The sequence below is a fragment of the Meleagris gallopavo genome, chromosome 5 (genome assembly GCF_000146605.3).
Source record: "Meleagris gallopavo isolate NT-WF06-2002-E0010 breed Aviagen turkey brand Nicholas breeding stock chromosome 5, Turkey_5.1, whole genome shotgun sequence".
NCBI classification, from domain to species: domain Eukaryota; kingdom Metazoa; phylum Chordata; class Aves; order Galliformes; family Phasianidae; genus Meleagris; species Meleagris gallopavo.
In genome coordinates this window covers 49,990,916-50,013,799 of record NC_015015.2, presented here as the reverse complement: position 1 = coordinate 50,013,799, position 22,884 = coordinate 49,990,916, and the positions used below count along the sequence as shown (strand labels likewise).

The 22,884-nt window shown below is 40.0% G+C and overlaps 1 protein-coding gene across 1 annotated transcript in view; it reads right to left on the bottom strand.

Annotated features, from left to right (window-relative positions):
* The window catches only part of KIF26A (kinesin family member 26A), a 91,527-nt gene that overhangs the window by 22,735 nt on the left and 45,908 nt on the right, over positions 1-22,884 (bottom strand). The window contains exon 4 of the mRNA XM_031553789.1: positions 5,005-5,188. Coding sequence (XP_031409649.1) covers positions 5,005-5,188 — 184 coding nt within the window. The remainder of the gene's footprint in view (positions 1-5,004; positions 5,189-22,884) is intronic.

The window sequence follows — 22,884 nt, the reverse complement described above, 5'->3', positions numbered from 1 at the left end:
GTAGTAAGTCACTAACACATTCAATCTCTGTGAAAGCCACATAGTTGCATTTCACCACAGTAGAACTGCATGATATGTATGGAGATGATGATGTTAGATAAGAACAAATTTAAACCTTGTGTTCACACTATCAGTAAGTGAGTTCAAGTGCAAGAACTGGCCATACAGTCTTTTCACATTCCTGCCCCCTCCAGCAGTTCTGGCAATACATAGTTAGATCCTGCTGAGCTGACGCTCAGTTCAGTGTGTTCCTTAGCTTCAACTCCCCTCTACCCCAGTTCAGAATAGCTCTTACTCATTTGTTTAACTTTGAAACCATTTGAAAAGGACTTAAAGCATAGGGAATCTCTCCATTGAACCTGTGCTTTGGCTATAGCAAAGTTTATTTGATAGGATAAGCAAATATTCACCGTAAGCCAGCTCTGAAAGTGAAAATCTAATAAGGAACTTAAAATTTCAGGTACAGATGCTAACGTTTGGTGAGGCCCTTTATGTTCACCAGAGGTTTAGGTGCAGGCCTGTGCTGGCAGCAAAGCACAATGTTACTGTTTCTGCATGCAGTGGTATGAGCAACAGGAACAGCTCACCTCTGAGAGGGTCCTTCCGAGAGGGGGAAGTAGGGAAAACCATTATCTTTCCTTAGTTCTTACCATCCTTTATTAAATTTCTTCTAAGTTAACACATCAAGGAAGAAAGTCAGTAAAGAGAATGGTGACTGGCTGTTCAAATACATGATCATGTATTTATATCAAACTTTCAGAGACCCTCTTACAACTAAAGATGTTTATTCTTGCCTCTGAGCAGTCAAATACAGCATTTCTTCAGAAGCTCAGATTCACGATAAAAATAATGCTGTAGCTTTCATGATGGCTGGTAAAACATCTTACAGTCATGACTGATTCGTTTACAATTTAGCATTTGTGCATCCAGAGTTAGAGCTGCTTTTCCTCTATACATTTCCTTGTGTTAGTTAATATTTGAAGTTCATCTGCCACCTTATCCTCCCAATAATCTCAGCACGGTGAGATCTTTTCGCAAGTTCTCATTGTCAGTTGTATCTTTGGCTAGCCTGAATAGGCAGCTTCACCACCTTACACAAATCATTTAGGAAGACAACAAACAGCATGGACCTGCATTTGACACTGTGGTTAACTTTGCTCCAGCGCTGAATCTAACCTTGTTTCCTGTCAGCTATTAAGCCACATGAGAATACATGACAGCTTAGGGTTTTCTGAGAAATCTAGGTCAGGGCACTTGTCGAAAGCTTTTTCAAAACCCAAATACACTCAATCAACCAGATCACCCCATTCAAATGCCTGCTGACTCTTCTGTAGAGCTCTAACATATGCGTTCCACCCATAAAAACCTTATCAACTGATCTCTATTATATCATATTAATCCCTCCTTGCTAATTTTGATCTTCATTCTTGTTTCAGTAACCAGGCAACTTTGCCTGGCCTGTGAATCAGGCTTGCTATGTTTCCAGGTTCCCTTTGGAGACCATTTTTCTCTTCTACCTTTAAAGTGACATCGTATTTTCTACACTGTCTTCCTATGTATCTTCTAAATGCATCGCACTGAATATCAGATAAGAGATAATCTTGAACAATGGTGGAGGGAGTAGTTAAAAATGTCTATAGATGGGGAAATATAAGAACCCAACCATAATGGACATTGTTAAATGTTTCAACATTGACTTAAACAAGTACTTCGCTCTGAGCTTTCAAGAGAAATACAACAAAAATTAGACTACCTAGCATGTGTCAGAACAGATTAACAGCTACTCTGTGCAGGATCCTGGCTTTATTCACTAGTTCCCTCTTAATATAAATGGTATTTTCCCATAGTTGAAGTATCATTCACCACTTCAACTTTTTATGAAGGGAGCTATGCTGCTCCCACTGATCTGTCGCTGACACTTGATGGGTTTGTTTCTACATTTTTCATTCTCACGTAACATATACATTTCCCCTTAAATATTATCTCTTCAATCTCCTTCACAATTCACAATTTACGTATTGCTGTACGGTATCCTCTCATATTCTGAAAGAAGCCATGTAACAAGAGGAACATTAAAACTTGTCAAGACATCTGTGCTCAGAGGAATCAGCCTCTTGAAAAGAGTAAGGACTGGTCCTTAAGGGGCCATTCTCAGGTTAGTAAAGTTAAGTAAGGCAGCCATCAATACTGCTGCATTCTCATCTACACAGCAGATACCAGCAAGAAAGCAGTCCTCCACATCAAAAATAACCACGAAAGAAAAAACAGCAGCAAGGGGGAGGTGAAAAAGGAAAACACTGCCTCAACAGCTGCCTAACCCACTGTAATTGCACAGTAATAACAGGGCCAGGCACACTGCTGACCTGGGAACAATCACACAAACCAAAGAAAAAGCCAGCCACAGCCTCAGCTGTTGCAGTACGAAAAACTGACTCCAGAATCCAGCATTGCTTCTATCCACGTGTACTTACTATTGGACAGGCTGCAAGAAAAGTGCGAGGAAAGAGACAGTCAGGAGGAGTGTAAAGTGAAAAGCTGTTAGAAGAGGAGGGACCAAAAGGTAACAGGATCACAGCACATCTGCCAACATTTGCCAATTGCTCTCTCAGTTGCAATGATACTTCTAGTGAGAAAGAATGGTAGTTACTTCATTCTTATCATTACTGTAATGAGATACTAGGCTGGATAAAGAGGAAAACACAGAGAATGTAACCACTACAATAATGAACTAAATGTTACCAAAAGTGACTTGGCGTTGTTCTGAAAAGGTGAAACACAGTATTCAGTGCTAAAGAACTGAGTGTTCTACATAGTACTGAAATTTTCCTTAGATCATAACATCTATGAATTAGAATAAACAACATTTCATTTCTGCTGTTTGGTTTGGTTTGTTTGTTTTACCAAAAAAAAAACTACATTGTTGAGTTATAATTTATAAAGTTGCAAAAAAAAATGAATGGGTTAAGTGGGTTTAAGATGTATTGCACATTTTAAGCCATGAGTTAGAGATGATGTCTTATTACCTTATTTTTTGAGGAGCATTAAAACTAGCGAAATAGCACACCCCATCACCATTTTGATATTCTTCAGTCTTAACTCATATATGAAAGATGCTATTAGCAGAGCTCTTATTTCCAGCACAGCACAAGGGCTTTCCAAATGTTGGTCAAGTACATGATGAAAAGTCTATAGCTGGAATCTTGGACCCAAACAAACAATACTTCCAATAATATTTTCAGCCAACAGCTACACAACAGAGAGTCAAACACCAGCTTGTTGATCCATAAAATCTGAGAATTCTTTGGTGCAATCTGCCAGACAAGACAGAAATACAAGCCACACTGCCAGCATGCTCGCTCTCTCTCTCTCTATATATATGTATATGCTCTGGAACATGTTATCTATCTACCTTTTCCATCAGCGAAATATATATTCCATGCTGGAGAAGCTCATGCAGTTTAGCAGGTGGGCACAGCCCTGGTCTGTGGGTTGGTGCAAGGTCCTGCTTTGATCTGCTGCATACTGATAGCTCTTTGAAAGACATTTTCTCTGCTCCCCGATTAAAAAGGTTGGTAGACCACATGACCTAAGGCATGATTTCCTACCATCTGGGATCGTTCACTTGATGTTTAGACTTTGCTGATCTGTTTGAAGACATCAGCTAAACCAGAGTTTTCTGCAAGGCACAAGTCATGCTGATAAGCTCCACTGACCACCCTCAAAGTGTAAGAGAAAAGCTACACACAGCTGTAGGTGTGTGAGTGTGGTGAGGTAGAGACAATTCTTTGAGCTGTCAGCACAGGGAGATGTAAGCACACTTTAAAGGCCTTCCTAAGCCCAAGAGCTTCAGAAATGCAATGCTCCACATTGCTCCTCATGCCACAGCTAAGTGCTAAGCCTCAGGGAAAATAGGCAGGCTCTAATGGGCTCTGCTAAAACATAAGCATAGAATGGATGTTCCTTGACAAACTCTTCTTTCACCTCAGAATCTCTACAGTGTCACGTTTCCTGCATTCCACCATTTAATACTGCATCATTTTTCTAACACATTTTTAAAATAGGAGCAGAAACAACATTCTCCTGTATACGTTTCCACGTGCTTAGAGATAAATCCAATTACTGCTTTGTTTTCTATTTATCACAAGCTCACCAGCTTAAGAGAATACAGAGTATGCTCTGAGAGTAACAGCATGTCAGTTACAAGAATTTAGGCTGACAATCTCTTTACATTAATGCTGATTCTTATGGTTAGTCAAGGTGCTATTTGAGCTTTCTTATGCACATTAAATATTTCAATTCTATCTTCAAACACCAATCACTTGTAACTTATTTACGTAAGTATTTGGACTGTCATGTAAGTGATTAAACTGCTATAAATATGAATAAAGCTCTAAGTAATTACGTTGTATTTTAATTAATTTTCAATAAAATTAGCACAAATATTACACTTTGAAAGGTGCTAGATTTCCCAAGCTGGAGATACATCTATTTCTCTCTAGCCACTTGATCTCCACAGAATTACTCCTGGTTTACACTGACACGTGAAGCAGAGGAAAACCAAGCACCTGTGGCTATCTCCTTTACTCGCTGCAAACAGACAACATCAGCAGCTGAGCCTTGCTGGTAACAAAGAGACTGCTTCTGCCAAAGGTGACACCTGGATGTGCACTGATTTTGGACCAAAGAAAACAAAAGTAATTCTTTTCTTGCTTTAAGAGAGGAATTTTGCTTTAAGAGAAGAAAGGACAAAATAACCTTTGTCAGTATTGTTGTCAATGATGTTAGCTGGTTTCAGCATAGCCAAAATTTTGCTCTGAGGCTGCAAACATTTTCTAAAGACAACAAATGATAACAGCTCTCAGGCATATTCAGACAGATGGCGTGTACCTCTCTCACTCAAGACCATTCCCTTGAGCCTATCCAACCCTGACCTAGGCTGAAAACTTCCAGCCCCATTAAAATTGATCTGGACATCTATTTCAAAAAATCGAAATCCAAAGTTACCTTTCCAATGCCAGGGTTGTCCTTGATTTTGGACACAGCTCTCAGAAGGCATGGCGGTGCTGGGGGAGGACAGAGCTGCAGGATGCCACTAAAGTTAGTAGCATAAATAGACAAGTCGTGTGTGTGTGGCAGGGGTGGATGGTATTTCTTTCTCTTCGAAGACAGGTTAAGCTTCTGTGCTGCTCTGTATAAAAGTAATAGTGAGAAAGGACATGTTACTAGGTGTTAATGGCAATCTTGACCAGACAAACAGATGTTCATTGTCATCATTGCCTGCTTTAACAAATCAAGTCTTTGCATTCTAATCTGATTCAATAAGGACAAAACATCAAGGGACTAATAAAAGTAAATGTGGGTAGAAAAATTATGACTGAAGTATTAAGTTAATTTCTCCTTCAATAGAGTTTCAACTATAACCTAACTTCTCTCTCCTCCCTTGACAGCTTGACAGCTGAACCCTAAAATGCTAAAATCTCACTAATGTAATAAAAAGTTGAAATAATCTCCTTGTCACTGTAAAAACCAGATGGATTTTGCTGGTGATAACATTATGGAAGCAATGCTTTGTACACTACAAGTTACTCAAGACACAGAATGACACTTCAAGTCAGCTAAGCCTAGATCCTATCTTGTTGGCTGCACTGAAAATCCTCAGATAACAGAACATTTCCTTCAAGAAAGATTGGCTTCTTCCTCCTCAATTCCATTTTTCCACATTAAAAGGGAAAGCTATTAGAGAGACAAGCTTTAATGTTTAAAATTATAATGATCCTGCTTTTGAAATGCAGAATTTCAAAACATAAAAGATGAAGGATAAATTAAAGCATACAATTAAAATTGTAACATTCTTCCTTATGATTAAGAATAGCAACGGAATCAGGTTTTATGCTATTCCCCACCAGCAACACCAAACAGTATAGCAAAAAAATAATTAAAAAAAAAAAAACCAAACCAGAAACTCAACTCTGCATCAAAACCCACATGGGAAAAAACACCCTACAGAGCTACGTAGAACACGTATCTGCATAAGTGAGTAGACAGCAGGTAACTGGCTGTTGCTGTGAGGGTGAAATCTCAGCTCTGTCAAAGCCAAGCAGCATTTTGCCACTCAAACATGTGTGATGAACCTTAAGACTGCCTGTAGATAGACAGCCTTCAGATACATATCATAAAAGAATCCAGCATGCTATCTTTTATTATAACTTTGAATGACAGTTAAGCCTGCAAAGGCACAAAGTGTTACACTACCAGTATCCGTGGGTGATCTGAGACCATGCTACTGACAGTACTTCTGTTGCTACTTCAGTACAACTGTTTATAGCAGCTGGTACTGATACCAACAGTTTTTCCAGGGGTAGCAATGCACTGTTCTGGTGCACATTTGTGATATAAAGGCCTGTCACTTTGGGTAAATTAGTTTACAACTATACAACCACAAGAAGTCTCCTTATACAACAGCTACTTTATATTTTCATCATGACTTTCAGGCCAGAATCTCAAAGTACTTTTCAGCAAGAATGAGCTGGCATCAATATCTCTGAAGTATTATAAGCAACAGACACATGGAAAAACTAAGGCAGTGCTATGCTGTCATCTTCAACTCAGGGTAAAACTAGACTTTTAACTTTTCCATGAATCTAGTGATGATTCAGCCTCAGGTTCCATTATCTTAGTAAGCTGATCTGTGAAGGAAATTCTTCCTTTGCTTCTATTTACAGTGGGTCAGGAGCAAAACAGAATACTGAGAGTGGGAGGGCTGCACAGTCTCTTCCAGCAACACTACTGTTAGCATCAAGTAAGTAGCAGTTCAAAGACCTGGCTGTGCCCAAGGATCAAAATTACTCACTTGGGTCAGGATTACACAGCTAAGAACAAGAATTACGGACCTCCAGACTTCCCAGCTCAATGTTCTACGTTGCCCAACATGTAAGTTAAATTCCTGGACCCTTTTCTTCATCAGAATCAAGAGATGTAGACACCCTGTGTGCTTCTTTCTCCCTCTAAAAACACTGCAATATTTAGAAGAAAACAGAGTCATGTGATGAAAAGATAAGACTCTAGACCCAAACTCGGAGCCAGAACCACCATCTTGTAAGAAATAAGCTGGATTCTTGCCTCTGAGCAAAGTAACAGTTTTTGACTCCTGCTGCACCCTGAGACAAGCAGGAACTGTGTCCCATGGTGAAGGAAAACACTGCAAGCATGAGTTTACACAGAACTTCAGGTTTTCAGTGGAAATGAGAACTGATTTAACTGCCTAAACCCCAAAAGTCTTGATAATATCTTTTTCAGTATGAAAATATAGGTCTGAAACAGGATGCCAGGCAAACAGTTGCACAACTTCACTGGGGTTGCAGCTGCACACTAAAACTATAATGCCTCCTAAATACGCAGCTTTATTGTGCAGAAAAGTCTATCTTCCCATTTGTGCTCTCATTGTGGAATTCAAGATAGTAATTATCCTCCCCTCTCCAAGTACCAGTTAACAGTTCTGGTTATTATTTAATCATCTTGTTGATTAATATGAAAGGTAGCGTTTATTTCCTTGTTTACATGCTATGATCCCTTGTTGAAATGATAAAACCTCCTCAAGAGAATGTCTTCAAAGTAGAATCAAGATATGCATTACATCCTGATGAAATAATTATTCCTTCAGTATATCTGGCTGAAGAAGCTCCTCTGGGAAAAATACGTGAAAGAGAATGGGATACAAAGAACAAATTTGCTCAGTAGTTGTTTATTCAAGCACCTAACAAAGTGCTAACCACCAGTAAATGCACCCACAAAGGCCAAACTAAGCAGCACATAAACATCTAAACAAAAAATCAGCTTTATTAAAATATAACATCTCTCAACGTTGTTCAGTAACACAGTTTTGGACCACTATAAAAAGCAGGTAGAAGACACCAAACCCACTAACAGCTGTCTTAACTTTCCCAAGACAGACCACCTTTCAAACTGATTTACTCCTAGCAGCATCCACACTTTATAGACTTTCACAATTCAAAGTACGGTGCCATATGCTAGCTAAAGCAATTAACTGCTAGAGTGCTGATAACTCCTTTTCCTATGAGTTTGAAGTATCACGATGTGCTGAGAAATTTGGCAAAGGGACTGCAGATGTCCATGAAGGATAACAGGAAACTGAGAAAGCAGAGGAACTGGAGTAGCTGTTGTAGAAAATAATCGGTGCTTTGACAGGCAACAAGCCAACTGCACTAATAATGATATATTTAAAAAGTATCTCATCTCAGGTAGCAGAGCACAAAGCTTAATTGTAACCTCTATGTGTTTACATGACATCAAAATGAGGTTATTTCTAGAACAGGAACACCACAGACATTTTGCACAAGCAGTATCAAACAGCTTGTTGGGTTGGTTTGTTTTCTTTTCTCTCTAAAGGGGAAAATATATGGAGTTAAGAATTGAGCAATTGGGGAAAACAAAATAAAACTAATTCTAGACTTGGAATACAAATATATGTAGCTGTCATCCTCAGCTCTTACATAAAGCCTAGCTCTTTAACTGCTACAAAATCCAGCTGGGCAGCAGCATTCATATGACGTGCTTGGGCCCCTGGACTGGTCCAGGCAAGGAGAACTACAGAAGGGCTCATCAACCCTTCTGCACTTCTTACAGCACCAGAATACACTTGGTGGTCTCCCAGCCAAGTACTCATTAGACCAAAAGATAGGCTGCGTTGGTTTGGATGCGGGCACAACCAAATGAAACAAAATCCAACTACACAAAACTTCTCACTTCAGTAAAATTCATGAGAATATTTCCTCCCAGGCCACTTCTGAGTTGCCATGAAGATACTGGATTTCCTGCAGTCCTCATTCAACAACCCATTAGTGAATTTACACCTGAGTTTCCAGTCCTTTTTTATTCCAGCATTCCGTTTCTCCAGCAGAATCTGCCCCATGACAACAGGGAAGGCCAACCTCTAATCAACAGTGCCCTTTTTGTCCACCACCAGAAAGGCTGAAACTGGGATCATACCAAACCACTTTCTGCAGGTGCTGTGCCTATTTCCTCTCAATTTGTATCTTTCCCTCAATTTTAATCTCTCAGACAAGGCTCTTAAATCATCTTCACCACCACAGTGGACTGACTGGACTTCTACAGTATCAGAGTCTTTTTCTTCAAAGGGAAAATTATAACTTCTAAAGAATACAGTGCAAAACTTAAGTGTTAGACTTATTTGTTTTTCTGGGTAATTTGCAAGTATTTCTTCACAACTTTGACACTTGCACACTTTCCACCTACCTTTGGTTTTCCCCATTCAACTTCAAGCACTCATCTATGGAGCACTCTTGCAAGGGAAGCTAAGCCCCACTATTATGCCTCACTTCCAATTAAAGCTCCAGAGACACATGCATATATTATTTTTACCTCTAGATGTGAGATCTACTGCCTGCATTTTGCTTAACTCTTTCCATCACTAATAGAAGATGTCTTTTAAGATGCTCTGGAGAGTTCTTTTCTCATAGCTAGGTGTCATGGTAGAAAATAAAACTAATATATGGCACATGCAGGAGCATTCAAATATCAAATGACAAAGGGACAGTCTCTAACCTGTTCTTTCCCCTCCAACACAATTTACAGATTACTAGATTTTTCTGCCATGCATGAATGAGACCAGAGAGGAAAAGCACAGCCAGATAAATTACAAAATTCTCAGCATCTAGAGAATGTGTGTATGCAGCAATGGCAGCTACAAAGCCTGACCAGTAAAATAAAATAATACAATTTTTTATTTTATATTCTTTTTATGTAGTTAGCATGACATTTCAGATACTCTTTTGTACTGCAAGCTGCTTCTACATTACATTCACTATACACATTCTGCACATCTTAGCTGTGAAAGTAAACAGCGCAATTTAAATCCCTAAAGAACAGTGTTCCATCTAGGTATAATTTCTCCATGAAACAGAAAAGTAGAATTTAAGCTTTTATAATGATGCAAAATTACAAAATTCCACAAAGTGCTATCCTAACATTTACTAAGCTTCACAAGGAAAAGTGATGCAAAATATAGTCTGGGACACATACTAAAATGAGTCAAGTGAGACAGATGCAGAGGACTTAATTAGACAAGGTGGGTTTGCAGAGAAACCCACACAAGTCAGATTAAGCTCCACTGAAAAAATAATAAAAGAAAACTTCTTCACATTCATTTCAGCATGAGCCATTATGTATTAACATAGTTGTAGCATCCTTAGCCAGCCTTATCACTGTCATTCACTTTGTGACATTTTTTTAGGGTTTTACTGAGCAAGTCACGGCCAAAGTAGTGCACAGTCTAAGTCTCAAATATCCTGAGCTTTGGAGTTTGCTTAAAAGTCCACAGCAAATCTTGACAGATATCTCAAGACTCAACTTTATCCTGAGCTTTCTGCAAAGCTTGCAAGATTCTGAATGCAGGTTTACCCTTAAGAAGGATCCTTCTGAACTTTCTCAGTTCCCAACCCAACACAGTCACTGCTCCTCATCACATAATCAAAGCCTTTCCCACTGCAAACCAACTCCAAAGGAAGCAGTGGGAAAGTCCCAGTCTGTCATTGTATCTGCAGTTCCAGTTATTGTTTCCTTAATTACTCGTCAATACAGACAACAAATAGACGGATGTCCTACAATACACCCTCCAGCATTCCGTCCCGAGCCTTCCGCAATTAACAGAATAAACTTGGTTGGCATTATCACTTTTATTATTACTATTACTGTTTGATTTGTGGTTCTAAAATTAGACAGACAGCACAATGAAACAATACAGTCACTGCCCAAAACACCACACAAACTCAGAAATAAGCAAGGTATCAGGTTCCACTAGCACCATTTAATGTGGAAAATAAAACTGGTTTGGAAAGAGTCATTTTAAAACAGAAAGCTGGGAACATCTAAATCTGCCTCGGAGGATAAAAAGTCACCATCTGTATTTCTGCAATAAATTTTGCCCGAGGCATCTCTTATGAAGTATGAATTACATTCTGAGATTATGTCCTGTTCTTCCCCTTGGAACAACATTACTAGGTTTCTGTGATGCATACTTAGTTTCAGGAGCATGTGCTGACTTTCCTCACTTCAGCGTCATTATACATGTACAGCACCAAACCTTTGTTTGCTTAGCCATCCCAGCTCTGCTGTTCAGACACACTGCCAGGAGGAACAATAAATGTTCCTGATTTCACTGGTTTACCTTCCTCAACAAATAAATAATTTGGATTACAATGCATAGCCTCAAACAATGATGTTTTTATAATGGGTGACAGAAATAAATTTCAATAGAAAAACATCATTCTAAAACATTCCAAAATGTCAAACTCCATCTAATACTGTGGCGATATTGCCAAGTATCTTCAACATGAGATTAAGTTCAAGCCTTGCACCTTGCACATAGCTCGAATTTCAGGCTGGAATGTCAGCTTCTCACTTTGAGTGACCTCAATGTTCTCTTACTATCTCCTATTAAAATCTGAAAGGCAGAAAATATATATATATCAGCTACACTGACATATTAGGAACTTTCTGCATTTTCCCATGGATGAATTCTACCTAACGTATTTCCATTACATATTTGCCCAAGTTGTTCTTAGAAACTTCAGGGAAAGCAAGTCACAGCCTCCTGAGGCAGTCAGTTCTAGCTTTTAGCTATTCTTGCTGTTAGAAAATTCACACCTCGTGTCTCTCTCATAAATCTGCCTTGCTGTAATTTATGTTCCTTATCCCCCTCCATCTCCCCAGAAGACATGCAGAGGAGCTTATTTCCTTCTGCTGCTGCAGCTGTTACCTGTATGAAGACTGCAAGCATCCCTCAGCCTTCTCCTTTCCAGACAAAAACAGTCCCAGTTCTTCCAACCTCTTACAGACCAAGTTCCCTTGATTTCTGAACACCTTCGTTACTCTCCCCCTACTCTGTTCACGTCTTCACTACGTACAGAATCAAGGCTTGATGGACAGGTGTGCAATAGCTGAGATACCTCTGAATTCAGGGACCTCACTAGAAGACCAGACAGAGCCACTCTCTGCCAAACTCAGAAAGACCTCTGGGAGAATGACAGGTTAAAATAAACCTGCAGACTACAGCTGACACCAGAAGAGCTTTCCCATGGTGTACAGACCCAAGAGATGATACGCTTTCTCAGCCGCACATTACTACTTAAACAGAAGCAGCCAACCAAGCGATTTCCAAACAAGAATCCAAGAAGGAATTCTCATAGCTCTTCTCTGTAATTTTTCCCAAAATTTAAGTAACACCAAAGGGCAGCATTTGCTGACTTTTACACTTCAACTGTTTTTTCCACTCTCCCAAAACAGTGGTTTCTGAGCTGACTGTTACAAAATTGTTATGAGTGATGTCAGATCTATATTCCTCTCAGTATGCAAATTTAAGACACTTTTTTGGCCAAGGAATGTTGCTTCAACAGCCAGGACCAAGGATCAAGAATGAACTTATTTATACACACACCAGGGTAGCAGCTAGGCACCGCAGTCTGCCACATCCATTTCCAGCTCCACTTACTAATGATGTTAAACAAAGCGGGAGCAGTTGCACACACTGCCATACTTCTATGCTCACTGTTTACACTTGTGCCGTATGACAAACTGCTGAAAACCCATGTAGGTTAATCTTTATGTAAGCAAGACTGTCAACACCTAATATAGAAATATGCCAGTTTCTGGGTCGCACACAACATAGATAGCTCCGTATTGAAAACACAGCTACCTGACTGCCAGCAGTGTTGTCTTGCTCTATTTCACGAACTGAGGTAAAGGAGGCAGAACCACATCAATCTAAGCACACACTTTAGGGCAAAAACGGTTGGATTTATTTGCCAGCAGGACACAAACTCTCGAAACAGGTTGAGAAAAACTAAATTTTTCTCTAAATGAAGAGAGAATACAAATGAGACTAAAATAAAGACTCATTTGTATTCTATCAAGAAAAAGTAATAAAGCCACTTTTAAAACTAAAAAGTAATGGAACAGAAACAATGGTGCTAACTAGCCATTCATTATTGAAGTAATTACTTTAATAGATCATTTAACATTTTGCTCTGCAATACCAGCTCCCGATATACAGAAGGAAGCCAGCATCAAAATGACTTATCAGGCAATTCATTATTTTTGTTACAAAGGATATTGCACTCCATGCTATTCATCAAAAACAATCTGGTATGAAAAGCAAAAATATTCTGCTCATTCAGGCTGCTCCCAGGAAAGAACAGGCACGTCTGTGATTGAAAAGGATGAGAGAAAATGCAGGACACAGCTAACATGGGGGACATCTGAAGCACAGGTGGGGCTGAACTAGGGCCCACTAATGCAAGATTTTCTCATTTTTGGTCACTTCCATCTGTAAAGACTCCATTAACTCTGAGGGTGGTTATATTTTTAGGTTACCTTCCTCCATCCCAGCACACTGACCCCACAGACATACCTTTCTCATAACCTTCAGCTCCCTCTTTTCCACATATCACTGCACATTTAGAAAATCCACAGAAGGTCGGTTCTTCCTTCACCCAGGTTTTATTTCACATACTTAGTCAAAGGCTTGACATTTATACTGCCAAGCAAATAACTTTTTTTCTTTTTTTTTTTGGGGGGGGGAGGTATTTACTTATACCTAGTGTTACAGAGTTAAATGCACTGACAGTATTAAATGATACAGTGAAAATCACCAAAGTCTTATGCACACTCAATGAGTATTTTTAAACAAAGGAGAGACACACAAGCTTAAAGTCCAGCATTTCTGTGATTTGTTTAACTGATATCAGTCCTGAAGCAATACGTCTCAGAGATACAGTGGGCTGAAATTTCAGCACCATTTAAAATAGCACTTAGCAGGAAAATATAAGACACGTGTTTTCATATTGTTGCAGATTGAGAAATTTGTCTTTTTCTGACCAAAAAATACTAACTTCAAACTTCAGGAGAAACAAGGAACTCCTGAAGTCCAGCTTGAGATTCATTATCAAGGAATATTTTAAACCTCATTCTGGACTTCAACTAGCTTCCCTAATAACTTTTAGATTAGATTCATTTTATGCTGATTAACTTCCACTGAGTCATTTCCTTATATTCAAAACTCCATAGGGCACTCCTTCTTAATAAGTGAAGCAAATCCAAGAGCGATGGGAAGAGAAGCACTAATGCTGAGCAACATGCTGGCTGAGCTTGGAAGTGTCATGCCAAAAGAATCATCATAGAATTATCATAGAGTTGTTTGAGTTGGAAAGAACATTTAAAGGCCATTTACTCCAACCCCCCTGCACTGAACAGCTCCATCAGGTGCTCAGAGCCCTGTCCAGCCTGGCCTTGGCTGTCTCCAGGGATGGGACACCCACCACCTCCCTGAGCAACCTATACCAATGCATCACCACCTTTATTATAAAAATATTTTCCTTATATCCAGTTTAAATCCCCCCTCTTTTAGTTTGAAACCATTTTCCCTTGTCCTATCAGAACAGACCCTGCTAAAGAGTCTGTCCCTTTCTTTCTTACAGCTCCTCTTTAGATACTGAAATGCTCTCAGCTCTTCCCAGAGCCTTCTCTTCTCCAGAGTGAACTCTTCCAGCCTGTCCTTGCAGGGGAGATATTCCATCCCCTGGACCACTTTTGCAGTCCTCCTCCAGACAGGCTCCAACAGGTCCATATCCCTCCTGTACTGAGGACTCCACAACTGTACGCAGTACTCCAGATGAGGTCTCACAGTGCAGAGCAGAGGGGCAGGATCCCCTCCCTCACCCCGTTGGTCATGCTTCTTTTCATGCAGCCCAGGATACATTAAGCTTTCCAGGCTGCAAGGGCACACTGCTGGCTCATGTCCAGTTTGCCATCCACCACTATCCCCAGGTCCTTTTCAGCAGGGCTGTGCTTTAATCTTTCATTCTGCAGACTGCACTCATAGTGGAAGTTACCACAACCCAGGTGCAAGACCTTGCACTTGGAAACACCCTCCATCATCCAACAGGAAGGATGAGGGAGGTTTTGAAATCTTGCAGTTGGTCAAGCTCCCGCAATTGTAGTGCTGGTGCTTTATTTTGCCTTGACATTTCATTTTTGTTATAAATGATAATACAAAGCATTTCATTTTGCCACTAGCACAAGCAAGCAAAGCAGTTGAGCTCAGAACATAGCCAGCGTCAGTGTGAAAATGCACACACCCTACAAACTGCACACAACACTCAGTAAACTGAGTGTCAGAGAGACTGCAAATCACTCACGAGAGCTAAATGCTCTATTATCAGTCCAATTTTACTATTTCAATTGCTAAGTCTGCCATGCCTTAATATAAAGCATTAAAATAGTTAAGTATGTTATTGAAAGAGCCTGAAAGACACCAATAAAGTTGTGAGACAGGTGCAAACTGTCAAATTACAGCCCTACAGGAAAGTCGCCATTATCATTTTACCAATGGAATGCCCCATTCCTGCTGCAACAAAACTACCAGTGCAGCTGCCACAGCCACCAAGCTGAGAAGTCCCAAATAATGGGGCCAGAACAGGCACTGATGTTCAGGAGCCAAGGAGGCAAAAATAAGCAGACAGAGGAAAAGGGCTGGGATGGGTGAAGTGGGAGAAATGTTCCTCTTGACAAGGGGCATGTTCAGATGAACTGCATAAGGAGGTACGTGCAGCTATGGATGAATAAGGAAGTACAGACAAGATCATATGAAAAACCCTAAATTAGAGGATAAAATATTAAATTAATGAAAGCAGAGGATCAGAGAGAGAAGAAAATAAGCATCTGCATGACTCCAGTCAGATCATCTATAAATGCTTCAGGCTTCTCACTAGTTTATAATTCCATTCACAGTTCACCATTTACCCCACACACATGCACATTCCATCAATCTCTTGTATCTCTATAAATTCAAACTTTGGCAGCTCTGAAGGCACCAATTCTGTCCTACCATGTATTTGTGAACACATCTGTTTCAAGTTACTCTGCTTTGTTCTTCCTTCTGAGCGTCACAAACATCTCAGAACACAGAGCAAATCCAATACTGCAATACTGTCTGCACAGAGTCACCTAAAACAGCTCAAGAAGTCATTTCATCTCCTAAGGAGGCTGCCTCTGGTGCTCCAAAACCTCCTGTATTATCCATCAAGGCACTTGGGCTCACAAAAATCAGCTTTTCTAAAGGACAGCCTCACATGAAAAAGAACTTTAAGGCAAATAGTCAGCAGGAAGCACTGTGAGTGTTCTGTTGTGCCTTAATTTAGCTTCTGCTATGAAAGAATAAAGACCTAGAACATCCTCTCCATTACAATATATTCACCCCACTAAATTCATTTTTCCCCTCTTTCACTCTCTCCCTTCCTTCTTATATTTCCTGCCATCCTGGCTGGCACCAGCCTCCCTCCTTGCATTATTTTGCCACCTCCAGCAAAGCTTACCCTGGTCCCACACCTCCCCTATGGCCCAGCCTCCCAAACATTTCCCTGACACTGATGCCTTGCACAATCCCTCCTTGGTCTGAATCATGAACACTTCTTCTAAACTGGGGAGCTTCATTTGCCAAGACAATGACTCTTAGGTGCCCAGCGCCACTTCTTCATCTAGTCAACACAAACCCAGTTTCTCAGCCAATTCCCTTCAGGGCTCTCTCAAATCCTCACCATTGGCTTTCCACCACAGATGATCATTAAAAGCCTCCCCAATCTAATTAATCATATTAATCAGCCATATTGTGATCTCAAATCTGCTGACTTCTGAGACTCTTCACACTTCACCTCTTCACACTTTCAGTACTGATCAACTCAGAAGTGCCAATATCCAAAACTCTACTGTTCCCTTTCTTCTCAACTACTTTGGCTTCTTTACCTCCTCTTTTTTGCTGAACCACAGCTCTGTGTCCCCAGCTGTCTTCCCCAGTCTCAGTCTTCACAGATGAGCTCTTCATAGCAGGGAACCTGGCTTAATTTACATAGTGCTTTATCAGCATATGGTATGATGCAGTATTAGTAACAATACCAGTAATGATGTCTCGCTCTTAAACACACTGCTCCGAGAGCCATTTCTGTCTGCACAGACAAAGCCTACTAAATTCAGTCTTATCTTCTCATTTATCCTCCTTATGTGCAAAAGCTAAACAGGATATACCTAAGCCATACACTATTTCGTTTGTCCTTAATTATAGGCACTATTATGCTGCCACAGCAACTAGGAAAGCTTTAGCTGCCCAAAGATGATACAAGATACTACACAGTGCTACACACCCTGCCTCATCTCCTGTCTCTGCATAGCACTGAGCTATATGCAGGTCACATTTACACATCAGGGGCTGCTAGCAACAGCATTCCAGCAGTCACGGCATGGCACCAGCAGGACGAGGCAAGCCCTCCAGTGTCACTCACTCCATCTCCATTTGCACATCTGCATGAGGGTTTTTTAGAATCATACAATCCTTAAGGATGGAAAAGATCTCTACAATCATCTAGTCCAACTGTCTATCTACCACCAGTATTTCCTACTAAACCACGTCCCTAAATATCACATCCACGTGTTTCTTGAACACCTCCGGGGCAGTGAAACCACCACTTCCCTGGGCAGCCTGTGCCAGTGCCTGACTACTCTCCTGAGAGTATATCTTTCCTAATATCTAACCTGAAACCATACAGCATGGAAAAGGCATCTGCGAAGGTTTTACACTTCCAGTATCCTGTGGTGGGGCGACACTCTGCAGAGACCGGGCTGCTCCAGCTCACCAGATTCTGAGGAGAGATTCATTGAGGGAAAAATGGGAATTACACATTTGGCATCCTCTGAAACATCTGGATGCTCTGGCCATCAGATTGCTCAGCCACCGTTCCCAACTGCCTTCTAACAATGACTGGATGGTAGCAAGAGGAAGTAGGACACTGTGGGGATTTAATGAAGAAGGGCTGATGCTCCAAGCGGCTGCTGAGCTGCATTAATGTCAGTAAGTTGCTTTGCCCCTGGAAGAGCCTCAGAGTTCCCATGATACTGTCACAAACCCACAAAGAGGAGACAAACCATGCACAGCTGTTTGGCTACCTCTGTCAACAAGGCCAGGAAAAGCCAGGATCCCACCTTCCCTGGTAATTAATTCAAATTTAATTTCTGACACTTCAACATACAATTTCTTGGATGTGAACTATCCTTAGTGAGGATACAATTGACTCTGCTTCTTCCTCTGACTTGTGATTCACCAAAAATTTACTATAGTTACCTGTAATCGTCACAAGCACTTCTGTTGCAACATCACAAACTGGCCTGGCTACCACATTTCAGCACTAAAAGGTCTGGCTCAGGATCCAATGCGTCACACGTTTTCTTCACCTTCTGGTGAACTACTACTTACTCAAACCGAGTTATCTACTTAAATTGTCAAAGAGATTTAAATTATGCCAGCTCTGCACAAAGCCAGGATACCAGCACATCCCAGCAGGGTACAGGGCAAAAGTTTACAGCTATTAAATACAGAGAATTGGTGAACTACATTATGGCTTAGCAGAAATAGAATTCTTGCTTTTAGAAGGACAGAGAATGGCAGGATGAAGTGATTTAGCTGGAAACATCTTAAACATAGGAAGTTTAAAAAAAAAAAAAAAGTATGTTTTTTTTTTGTTCTTTTTTTTCCCTCTGTATTAAATTCTGAAAGTACTGACTGACATGGAATAATCAGGTTTAACAGGTTAGCAGTAATATATGCCTCAAGTGTTCCTAATACATCATAATCTTCTTTCACAGAATTTGCATCACTGTCAAACCCAACTACTGATTTTCAGTTGATGCTTTTAACGTGTTTCTATGGTTACTTTCCAAGGTCGCATCACAGACGCCTGAACAGCAGTTCAGACAGACAAAAGGCATTTTGCATCCTTCACTGTATTAAATAATTTATGAAAGTTAAGGCATCCTACATGGAAAAAAAAAAAGAAAGAAATCATGAAAGAATGGTTCTGAGGTTATTTTCTCAGCAACAGTTTGAAGCACAGTAAAATCAATATCTCTTCAAAAGCCTTCAAGAGGTAGACTATTTGACTAATGTTCCACACGGTACAAAACGCTAAGGAACACATTCTAAGTTTAGATCTATATGCACAAGCCTACATGAACTGCATGAGTGAATCTTAAAGCAGAACATGTAGACATCTAATTTGCTACTGTCAGCTTCATCTTTTAAATCAGGCAGCAGCTATTGTCTTCATAAGAAATCTGAATTTTAAAAATGCAAAAATAAAACTGAAAAAGTGAAGTAAAAACGGTAATGACATCATTTATTATTTCCATCATTTTTCATTCAAAGCCACCTAGATTTCATCTGTCCCCAAAACATTACAAATTTTGACTAGCATAATGAAAGCATGTACACAAAATATCTGAATCCTCTGCCTACCGCTACACTAGATCAGAGTTTATTGGAACTAATTGAAGTGTCTGAAGCTTGGAACAAAAACGCATTAGTCATTTAGTGGTTGTGCTAATACTGCTATGCCTTTCCTGCAGTTTCATTAGATACAGACTGCTTCAATACCCTAATCATATGCTCAGTCACAGCACAATCAGTACACAGAGTACTGGCAAGCTGTCCCACCATGCCTAGTGCTGATAAGGTGTCTGCTCTATGACTAACCTCAATTATTGACTATATTTTATGGTCAATCTAATGACCAAATGCTTATCAGTGAACCATCAGGTGCCTGTAATAGGATAGTGACCCTTAGTTTATATGTACCATTACTGCTCATTAGTGAATAATTAGATTCTGTAATCCACAACTCACAGGCATTACAATATGATGGAATATCCTGAATCTAGGAAAAGACTATGCTTATTTTAACTCATAAGATGTTCAATTGCATTACTCAGAGATTGTATGTTATGTTTTGCTAAGAAAGCTGCTTGTAAAAAGCATATCGTGTAATGTTTTATGTCATGTCTAAATTGACACAGCTTTCCTAAACATGCAGAAATACGATGAGTGGAAAGATAATGGGTGTGATTCACCATTGTGATTCTCCAGATTTATTAACTTAACTGATTTTAATCTAGTGAAGCCCAGCAACACTGCAAATAATTTAGAGACCTAGAAACCAGGGAGTGCACAGTGAGTGCTGTGTTTGGAAGTGTAATTCATCACTGCTTCGAAGACAACGGTCTCACAGCAGCAAGTGCAACCCTGTGCCCAAACCAGCCTGAAAAGACACAAAAACAATCCAATATCAAAGAATATTAAAATTTAAGATGCAATACAGCTTGTTTTCTGTTCAATCTTGCTCAGGGTCAGTTGGCTTTATACACAGTTTCCTCCAAACAGCTTTGATTTCTCTTATCTACCCCATCACTACTCAAACACTTGCTTTGGATACCTAGGCCAGAAACTCAAAAGAACAAAACTTTAGGTGATGGTACAGGCAGCACTGCCATGTCACCAGCCACTAACAGGCAAAAAAAAAAAAAAAAAAAAAAAAAATAAATCAATAAGTATAAATACGACTAAAGTGGTACTTACTAAGTTTTCGGAACGGGGGTACCTTGTTTAACTTTTTTTACCGTCCTTACGGAAAGGGGTAAGGTTGGGTTTTAACCTTTTTTTACTTTTTTAAGGAAACCTTAAACGTTTAAACCCCTCCCGAAACCCGGTTACCGTAAGGAACCGGTAACCCGACCCGGAAAAAGGGTCCCTAAAAACCCCGGTAAACCGGGGTAAAACCGGGGGGGGGGGGTTTTTAAAAAACGTAACGGGGGTCGGTACGGTACGTACGTACGTACGTACGTAACGTACGTACGTACGTACGTACGTACGTACGACGACGACGACGACGACGACGACGACGACGACGACACACACACACACACAACAACAACAACAACAAACTAAACTAAACTAAACTAATAAATAATAATAATAATAATAAGTAACGTAACGTACGTTACGTTACGTTACGTTACGTTACGTTACGTTACGTTACGTTACGTACGTTACGTACGTACGTTACGTTACGTACGTACGTACTACTACTACTACTACTACTACTTACTTACTTACTTACTTACTTACTACCTACCTACCTACCTAACCTAACCTTAACCGTTAACCGTTAACGTTAACGTTAACGTACGTAACGTAACGTAACGTAAACGTAAACGTAAACGTAAACGTAAACGTAAACGTAACGTAACGTAACGTAACGTACGTACGACGTACGACGACGACGTACGACACACACACACGACAACAATAAATAAATAAATAAATAAAAAAAAAAAAAAATCACAAATGAATAGCAATGGCTTCATTTTCAGGGGGACCTGATTTTTCTCTCAAGGGAGTGGTATTTTCTTTTAGACAATTAACCTCCACCCAAGTTCATTCTACTCCTCCTCACTGTCTTTCTGCCTACTCTTGGATACAACACCTCCACCCTTTCCCAGGTGTCTGGCTGACAAAATCTAACAGCTTATTACAGCTTTCCACCAAAACCAGTCAATATTTACTTAGTTGAAAGCGTAAGAGAACTCAGCTCACAGAAGGGTCCTACAACTTTCTCACATATTTTCCCTCGGTAATTTCAAGTTTGTTCAGGTTGCTTATACAAAAAAAAAAAAGGCTCTGGAAAACGCATACAAAGTATGGAGTACTACAATAAGGCATGGCTCAGTCCACACCAATAGGCAAAGCCCACTTGCATTTTTCTTAAACCTGAGGAATGCCCACTTAAAACTTCACCTGCACTGTAAGGGTCAACTGGGAGCCTCTTCACAGCCAACAGTGCTGATGAGCTACACTTTTTACTCCAGCATTCTCATTCTGACAGTGACCTACTGAGAAACTGCATTTTCTGCTAAATCCTCCACACCCCTTCAGTAACATGACCATTGAGTAATGTCTGGCAATTTGCTTGTGTGGCACAGTCGGCTGTTAATCAAAGCTTTTTCTCCTTCTATGACAGATCAGAGTGAGGGGAAAAAGGCTTAAAACTGATTTAATTTCTTAATACACTTCTGTCTGCTGGTTCTAATATTTGGCTTTGATTTTGAATACTTAGCACTTCCACACTGGACTCTGCATTTCAAGGTAATGAATAAAATGTTTTTCTTTTTTCTTTATTTTGAAAAGCAGAGCATAATTAAGCTTAAAGAAATTAAATATGACATTCAAATGAAAAAGAGCTTTGGATGAATGCATGAACTTGGGTTGCCATACACTTAACAGAATCAATGCACTCACTACAAAGACCGTCTTAAAGATACTCATTTTAACCCCATGTATCTCTCACCACCAGGTAAAGACTCTGGCTGCAGCTATTAGTTTTTTTCCACATAAGGATATGAATATTGCTTTACTGTGTTCTGAATTTGTGACCTTACAAACTATGACTGTCATTGAGGAATAAACTGGAGTGAAAAACAAACAAGTAAACCAAAAAAGTTGCACAGACTTGACTTCACAGGTACGAGCCAGCCCACAAGCAAGAGTCAAAGGGTGCCATTTCACTGAATATAGATTCTAGTTTTAATTTGAAAGACATTTATGTGCTGCCAGCAAACCACGCCACAACCCAAAAGCTAATTGTGCTCAGACCTGTACAAACACAGTTAACGCTGCTTCATGAAGAACAAGACTGGACGCCTTTATTCATGATCTACTGTTGCCACTGCTAAGTAAATCACAGACAGTTTCCACAAGCAAGCTACAAAGGCTTTGTCTTCTGAAGTAACTAACCCTGCACCCTCATACACTAAAGTTAATATACATGCATATTTTTGCCTAGCTACTTTATTTCTATGACAAAACAGCCCTCTTCCCAAGGAAAAGGCCCATCCACAGCCACTTTTTAAAAAGGATTCCTGTAAAGATGGAAGTACTCAATAGAAAGACAAGAAGAGGGGAATGGTTTAGGAAAA